At 40.3% G+C, this 9,098-nt stretch overlaps 1 protein-coding gene across 1 annotated transcript; it reads left to right on the forward strand.

Annotated features, from left to right (window-relative positions):
* The first annotated feature begins 428 nt into the window (after positions 1-428).
* On the forward strand, positions 429-2,169 carry LOC112214968 (histone H2A.Z). The gene is made up of 5 exons (XM_024373998.2): positions 429-548; positions 838-915; positions 1,319-1,432; positions 1,597-1,726; positions 1,827-2,169. The coding sequence occupies exons 1-5, from the start codon at positions 546-548 to the stop codon at positions 1,886-1,888; spliced, it is 387 nt and encodes a 128-aa protein (XP_024229766.1). The 5' UTR covers positions 429-545; the 3' UTR covers positions 1,889-2,169.
* The last annotated feature ends 6,929 nt before the right edge of the window (positions 2,170-9,098 follow it).

Genomic DNA, 9,098 nt, shown 5'->3' on the forward strand with positions numbered 1-9,098 from the left:
CTAAATGAGATGGATATCCAGCACTCTGTAGACTTTTTTGTTATCCTCTCAGTAGGCCTATTTCAGTTTGTGAATTGTAATCAATCATGTTTTTTTTCCTCAAGAAATCAATTGATTTTTCAACTGATGTTTCATAAAGACATTTTTTACACTGGTTGATTATTAATAAGATATATTTTTGGGCTATTTCATTTCAATAAAACTGTTAGGTCCACACATAGCATAAACAGAAGTTATGTTATTCTCTGCTATAAAGTCTGCTAAATAAATTGAGAATAAAATAGAAACTACTTTATCCAACATGCAATGAGAAATTACGTGTCAAATTCCCGCACAGTGAGCACTTTTACAGTGTGATTGGCTAAGAGCCATGGCCCAAAAAATTATTCGAGAGTTGATTGGCTGGCTTCTTCCATGCAAAGTCCCGGATCAAGGTCCTCTCAATAAATACATGGCAATCTAAGGCGGGACTACTTGTTCAAACTAGACAAATAGTCGTGTAAGATCTGTGCAACTGCAAATAGCAGGGACATCTTAATTATACAATGGTATTTTTAATTATTATTTTTTAAATTATTCTTCGTTGCTAAATCTATCACTTTATTGAACGAGTGCAACGTGAGGATTAGCCTGTATTCGAGAAACATGTATTCGCTGAAGTTATTCTGTAGCTAATGTTAGCTAGTTTACGTTAGGTAACTAACCTTAGCAATGTGAGTCGCCTGGCTATCAACCATAGTACGCGCTGCCGAATAAACTGGCTAATTAAAAATACATGTATATTGGATCAATTTCTCAATACATAAATATACTTCATCAATGTCTCTAATATTATAGGCTGGTGGCAAGGCTGGAAAAGACTCCGGGAAAACTAAGACGAAGGCCATTTCGCGCTCACAGAGAGCCGGTTTGCAGGTGAATACATCAGTCATTCATTACATGCTAACAATGCTAGCGCCAACAATTCTGGTAAACGTGTGGCAAGGTAGCGCAGTTACTTGTTAATTTGGAACTTATGTAGCGAACGTATACATGTTGGCAAACCGATACTATTTAGTTGAGTTACTTGGTGGTGGTTGTTTCGTAAAATAATTTTGTTGACTTGGCTCTTGACTTTTTTTGACTTACTGATGGCTAACTAGCTGGCTAAGTAGCTACTTGATTGAACACATGGCAGTGTTATTCGGGTTCCTTGGGATGACAATCCTTACCTAACGATTTTACATTTCAACTTCAGTGGGGTAGGGACGTATCAAGGATCACGGATAGCACGAACGGGTACAGGCTTGGCCTTAACGTTTCCCGCTCTGCTTTCCAGTTCCCAGTGGGCCGTATTCACAGACATCTGAAATCCAGAACAACAAGCCATGGCAGAGTTGGGGCGACTGCAGCTGTGTACAGCGCGGCTATTCTTGAGTACCTGACTGCTGAGGTAACGTTGTGATGTACATCGCGACTGTGATTGTATGTTTACAACACTTTGTGGTGGTTCATGACACTAAAACCATACAGTACTGTGCATGCAATCGAAGTTAATTGATGTGCTCGTGCGAGAGTCGGTAACCAAATATTTACCCACGCGCTCCTCAACTTCAGGTTCTGGAGCTGGCTGGAAACGCGTCAAAGGATCTGAAGGTCAAACGTATCACCCCACGTCACTTGCAACTGGCCATTAGAGGCGATGAAGAGTTGGATTCTCTCATTAAAGCTACGATTGCTGGTGGTGGTAAGTGCAGAAGTTATTTTGTAGTCTTTGCCACTGGGATTGCCTTTGTACCAATTTCTGTTTTTTATTTATTTGCATCCACTAATTACTTTTGTTTCAGGTGTCATCCCTCATATCCATAAGTCACTGATTGGAAAGAAGGGACAGCAGAAGACCGTATAACCCTGGAAACAGTGGCATTGGGTCATGTCATCTCAGGACATTCTGCTTCAATTGTTTTAAATCATTTTCTTAGTAGTGTTTTAGGACCTTTTTTTTTATGTATGAACTTGTATCTACTCATCTGTGGTATTTTTAAAGTGGCTTCAGAGAAGCTGTTTTATTTTGTGCTTGTATGTTTTTGGTACAACTGTGGTTTGGTTTGTATTGTGTACATTTTTGCATACCTGTGGCATTTCCATGTTTTGAAGTTGTCTTTGAATAAAGCTCCAAGGTATTGTGCACCTATGGTTCCTTACTTGCATTAATCTTTTAGCGGGTGTTGTGCCCTATAAATCCATTATGCAGCATTCTGGGTTATTTTTCACAAGGTGAGTGCACATTAATCAATGTTTTAGCCAGCTGGCTAATTTTCAATCTTAGTCCCTGGGCAGGTTATTAAAAACAATTACAATAGATAATGAGCACACAGCACAACAGGACATGTAGAACCCCCCCCCCAAAAAAAATGTAGTATGCAGACTAACAAAACAAAATCCATAGAAGCAAGTGTTTGTATACCTCATGCTGTAATACAGAACTAGGGATTATGTTCAAAGGCTGCTTGCCCTTCAGCCATGTGTTTTTTTTGTGATAGGTGGTGCAGTGTTCCAGACATGGGAAGCTCTTATGGGAACTGAATTTCCCTCATGGCAGACCTTGTGGATCTGCTGAACAAAAGTACTGAGTGGAGGGAGGATGCCAGGCCATTTAGGATCTTGAATACAAGATGTCTATTGCACAATTTTTCCAACTCGGGAGGTTATGCTTTGAGGGTGTAACAGTGATGCTTTTGGGCTTCCTATCAAGCATTTTGAGAGCGTTAATGTACAGCAAGCTTGGACCCAATTAAGTGGGGGAGTATCATAGATTTGAAGTACAGTTTTGCTACCTCTGTAGTCAACCAATTTTGCACATCTGGAATTAGCTAGAATGAGTTACACTTCACCTGCTTTAAGAGGTTGGAATAAAGTATGATGCCAGGGTACTTAATCAGATACCACCTGGAGACTCTCCCCTGACACATCTGGCTCCGTAGCATCAGTTGCCCTCTTTGTGAAGGAGTTTTTTTTTCACATTGAGATACAAACATGAGTCAGAGACACTGTAACCGGGACCATTACAGTAGTGAGATCCTGTGCAGCTTGTTTGCAGTTACATGCCCATATCACAGTATCATCTGCATACAATTGAATTTCAGAACCAGTACAGACAAGGCAGATCATTAATGTACAAGCTGAACAAGAGGGGGGCCCCAGTATTAACCATTGGGGCACACCCACATCATAGCTAAATGGGCAACAGCTCAAGGCATCAGAGGGAAAAGTTGAAATGAAACAATTTTGTGATAACCTCATGGTTAACCGTATTGAAAGCCTTCCTTAGGTCCAGAAACACAGTCCCAACAATGCCCCTTTCTCCTTCTTGGACTTTACATCATCCAGAAGAAAGCAGTTGAATCTTTCAGTGGAGTGTTTTGCTCTGAAGGCAAGATGCATGGAGAGTATATATATTTTTTAAATATTTATTTATCTGTTATTTTACCAGGCAAGTTGATTGAGAACACGTTCTCATTTGCAGCAACGACCTGGGGAATAGTTACAGGGGAGAGGGGGATTAATGAGCCAATTGTAAACTGGGGATTATTTAGGTGACCGTGATGGTTTGAGGGCCAGATTGGGAATTTAGCCAGGACACCGGGGTTAACACCCTTACTCTTACGATAAGTGCCATGGGATCTTTAATGACCTCAGAGAGTCAGGACTTCCTTTTAACGTCCTATCCAAAAGACAGCACCCTACACAGGGCAGTGTCCCCAATCACTGCCCTGGGGCATTGGGATAATTTTTAGACCAGAGGAAAGAGTGCCTCCTTACTGGCCCTCCAACACCACTTCCAGCAGCATCTGGTCTCCCATCCAGGAACTGACCAGGACCAACCCTACTTAGCTTCAGAAGCAAGCCAGCAGTGGTATGCTGCTGGCTGTTGTTGAGGTGGGCAATCAGTTGCTCTACTACACACTTTTCAACAACCTTCAACACCACAGGTAGTATACTAATGGGCCTGTAGTTACTCACTTCAGTAGGGTCACCCGATTTAAAGATGGCTGTTATTCTGGCCGACTTCCAGACCCTTGGAAACACCCCCTCGCCAACAGATATGTTGGTGACCTTTGTAATGGGGCCAATAAGTGACTCTTTGTAGTTTTTAAGAAAGGTAGAGTACAGCCCAAACACATCTTTTGCTTTAGAGTTCTTTAGTGAGCTAATCACCTTGTTCACCTCTGACTCAGAAACCTCCCTTATGATTAAGGCAGGTTGAGTGTCATTCACTAGCACTGAGTCCAAGAAACCAGTGGAGGGGTTCTGTGACTGAGTCAACAAAGTAGGAATTGAAGGCTATTGCTATTTCAACTGCATCCTGTGTTAGATTGTCATTCACCATGATTTCTAATCTTTTTGAAGTGTTTCTGTTAACTTTTTTAGATTCTCCCAGATCAATTTAGAATTTCCCTTTGCTTCACCAATTATGTTAATAAAAAACTTGCTATCAGCATGTCACTAAACATTTTAATTGATAACTGTCACAAACTATTCTCGTTCTATTGTGAGTTGAAGACATCAATAGATTCCTGTGACTGATGCATACCTGCCTGGAACAAGACAATGATGCGCTATAACGTTGAAATATATTGGCCACTTTTATCCAAAATGTACACTTAGTGCAGATGTGGGGGGGGGCTTTTTGCTTACGACAACCCCCTAGTTAGAAGTGTTACCTCTTTATCCAGGCATACATATACACAGGGGAGAAATCATATGGGTGCACAGTGACAAAATGCTTCAGCCAGTATGGGGTGCCTGTCAGTCTGACACCAAAATTGAGGTCTTCAGCATTCCATTACTGTGTACCAGGTGAGTCGTGTTAGTCAGGCTATTGTCACTGTATCAGAAATGAAATCCTAAAACTCTCTCATATGCAGGGAAGGCTTTATCTCAGTGAGCCTGTATTGCACAGGAGAAATTGCTGCAGTGAGTGTGACGAATGCTACAGCCAGAGAGAACCTGAGGAAAGCAAACTTTCATATCTATAAAATGTTTGTGGGAATTTTCTGCTCTCGCATTTCCTCAACACATTTCCAGCTCAGACTGACAGCACGTCTTGGCTATTATTGTCTTCTATCTACAAAAAGCCCAAGTTTGATCTGAGTGGTACATTGACACAATGTATCAAACTACATCAGATTTTTTTAAATGGATGTCAGTAGATGTACAGTGCCTCTTTTCTATCTTGTTAGATAACTATGATGGACATGTTCAGGTATATAAATTATTGTAAATGATCTATTTTATAATGGCCACTAGGCGTCACTATTGCATCACTGTGTATGTTGGTCTTTTGATACTAGCAACAAAGACCATCTCTGGCAAAAATGAAGATTATAGCAGTTACCACAGGTTGGATCTTTGCATCTATTTAATGTATGCTTGTTTGAAGAAAGGGATCACTTCTTGACGTGCTGCTGAAGATCAATACCATCTACCAACATCTAGATCTTATTTAACCGTGTGTCTTTTTAGCCACAGCCACCCAAGTTGTGGGAAAAGTCTGAATTCCTTTTGAGGAGTAACACTTCATGAATGACAATAGAGATCTACAGCTGTTGTGACTGGGCCGGGAGTGAACTAACTATACAGGTGTGCGGTACGACAAAGGCAGGCCCTGGCTTGAGTGTTGACATTATTCCTCATCAAGTAACTTGTCTGACATATTTAGGGAGATATCTTAATGGGGTAATATGGTGATGAATAATTGTTATAAGTTTGTTATAAAAATGATGCACAATATCAATGTTTTCGCCCCACAATTTCAAGTTTCAATTTAGCTTTTTCATAATGATTATACATTTTGTAGATTTAAATGTGGTGGCACATTGCCATACACTATGTCAAGAACTATATAAACTAAACCATACACAGATTGTAAAAAACATTAACCTCTCTAGGGTATGTGGGACGCTAGCGTCTCACCTGGCCAACGTCCAGTGAGATTGCAGAGCGCCAAATTCAAATACAGAAATACTCATTATAAAAATTCAGAAAAGATACAACTATTTTAACTAGGTTTAAAGATGAACTTCTTGTGAATCCAACCACGGTGTCAGATTTAGAAAAATGCTTTACGGCGAAAGCATACCTTACGATTATTTGAGAACATCGCCCAGCAGACAAATCATTACAAACAGTAACCAGCCAAGTAGAAGAGTTACACAAGTCAGAAATAGAGATAAAATGAATCATTTACCTTTGATGATCTTCATATGGTTGCACTCAGAAGACATTCATTTATTCAATAAATGTTCCTTTTGTTCAATAAAGTCTCTTTATATTCGAAAACCTCTGTTTTGTTCACACGTTTTATTCAGTAATCCACAGGCTCAAATGCAGTCACAACAGGCAGACAAAAAAATCCTAATTGTATCCGTAAAGTACTTAACATGTCAAACGATGTTTATATTCAAACCTCAGATTGTTTTTAGCCTAAATAATCGATAATATTTCAACCGGACAATAACGTTGTCAATATAAAAAGGTAAACAAGAAAGGCACTCTCTCGGTCGCGCGCATGAAAAAGCACTGTGACACGGCAGGATCCACTCATTCAGACTGCTCTTACTCCCTCATTTTTCAGAATACAAGCCTGAAACAATTTCTAAAGACTGTTGACATCTAGTGGAAGGCATAGGAACTGCAATTTGAGTCCTAAGTCAATGGATACTGTAATGGCATTGAATAGAAAACTACAAACAAACAAAGAATCCTACTTCCTGAATGTATTTTTCTCAGGTTTTCGCCTGCCAAATCAGTTCTGTTATACCCACATACACTATTTTAACAGTTTTGGAAACTTTAGAGTGTTTTCTATCCATATCTACCAATTATATGCATATCCTATCTTCTGGGCCTGAGTAGAAGGCAGTTTAATTTGGGCACGCTTTTCATCCAAAATTCCAAATGCTGCCTCCTACCCTAGAGAAGTTTTAAGAATACCTGCTCTTGCAACTCAATATTAGGAAGATGTTGTTCATGTTTTGTACATTCAGTGTATATTGGCTACCTCTTTCACAAACCATGGGTGTATTCACTAGGAACCAAATGGGGAGGGACCTACCTGAATTTATCCACATTTTCGATGTAAAACATTTTGCTACGGTGTGCACTAATGAATACACCCCAGATAACTTGCTAGTGGTTACAGTAATGTCCATTGACTTTTTATTGTTCTTGATTCATGAGAGAACTCGGTCATTAGAATGAACATTGATAATTGACAGTGCTTGATAATGTAAGAGATGCATGAAGATATGCCAGGTGTGTATTCACTAGGATGCATGAAGATATGCCAGGTGTGTATTCACTAGCAAACAAACGGAAGCAAATGGAACAAAACAGGAGGGCCCTAACTGAATTTGTCTAATAGAAACACTTTTTCATTGCAAAATGTTTACCTTCTAGAGGAAACAGTTTTCGTTGCAAAGATTTTGCTATGGTGAAAAATGTTTTGCTACACTGTGCGACTAATGAATACACCAATGTATTTTCTCCCACACTGTCTGGAAGGTATCACAGCGGACATTTGAAGCCACATAACATGCTGAGTGACATATTGCCAAGATATGCTTCAGTAGATCTCCATGCAGTAATTAACAGCTGGGCTATAGTTTCCCCATTCATTGGAAAAAGGAAACAACTCCTTATCCTTTGTGTCCTGAAAATCTAAATTTGACACAACTTTGTCAACAGAAAGCAAATTAAAAGGCATGCAGTGGGATATATGCTCATTACCAGATTGACTCACAATAATCATTATATTCTTGGTAATGTGGCATTCAACTACATTTTATTGACAAACATGACTTGGGCCTAGATTCAATCAGATCAGTGCTAACCGACGATAGCTGGCTCCCGCATAGCGGATGGAACTGCATTGGAGTGTCAAATCGGTGAGCAGTTTGCTCTTGCGTCCACTGTCATGAAGCCACACCTGCCCCACTCGCATTAGAAGTTCAGAGCAAGAAAGTGTAGGCTATATAGAAATAATTACACTCAAATTGAAAAATCATTAAAGGAAATAATGTGTTTCTGTCATCATAATGGAGGTGTAGATTCCATCTCACATTCCAGTGTTCCAACTTGTAAACTACGCTGCATTGGAATTCTGTTAATGACTCTGCACGTCAGTTACGAACAAATTCTTATTTACAATGACGGCCTACACCGGCCAAACCCGGACAACACTGGGCCAATTGTGCACCGCCCTATGGGACTCTCAATCAAGGCCGGTTGTGATACAGCCTGGATTCGACCCAGGGTCTCTGTAGTGAAGCCTCTAGCACTGAGATGCAGTGCCCCCAATTCTAAAGGTTCCAGAATTTCAACTGATTCATTACCATGAATGAGCACAGACAGGCGCCCTCATTTCTTTAAGGGCGAGCCAGCCAGCCTAGAAACTGTCGGGATCATCAGTGATATGATCCTCTCTTTTCTTCTGTCAGGGCAGGAAGACTGCAAGTTGTCAGCCTGTCTGTCAGCCTGTGGGCAGGTTGGATGAGGGGTTGATTCTCTTGTCCTGCCAGTGGAACCTGGTAGGAGAAATGGGGAGGACGGGCTAATTGGCTTCACATATTTGCTGTTGAATAAAATGGCCAGCTCATAAGGTTAGCTCACAATCTCATTGGATGATGGAAGACCAAGTCCCATACTACCCATACACTGAGTGTGAAGCATTTTACTGTGGCAAGTCAATGTTTGGTCATTCTAATATCCACTGTAAGAACATCAAGGTAATATGTACTCCTTTAAATAGCTGTTCTTCAATTAATCCTATTTTGCGAAGGCAGTCGATTTATTGGCCTATTGATTTGTTTTTGTATCCATGATGAAAAGCAGTTGGTTAATGAGCCCTTTTCCCCGATCAAGACCATTTCAGTCTACACAGTTCCCAAACTGAGAACCGGGCCAACAAAGCACCACAGCATTGAACTATTAAAAGGGCCAATCTGTAGATGCTACATCCATTTTTCGGACATATACATTGATATGTACCCATTGATGCTTGTAGAATATAACTTATAAATGCCACATAAGCTTAATTCCACTGTCATACCCCATCA

The sequence above is a fragment of the Oncorhynchus tshawytscha genome, linkage group LG15 (genome assembly GCF_018296145.1).
Source record: "Oncorhynchus tshawytscha isolate Ot180627B linkage group LG15, Otsh_v2.0, whole genome shotgun sequence".
Lineage (NCBI taxonomy): Eukaryota > Metazoa > Chordata > Actinopteri > Salmoniformes > Salmonidae > Oncorhynchus > Oncorhynchus tshawytscha.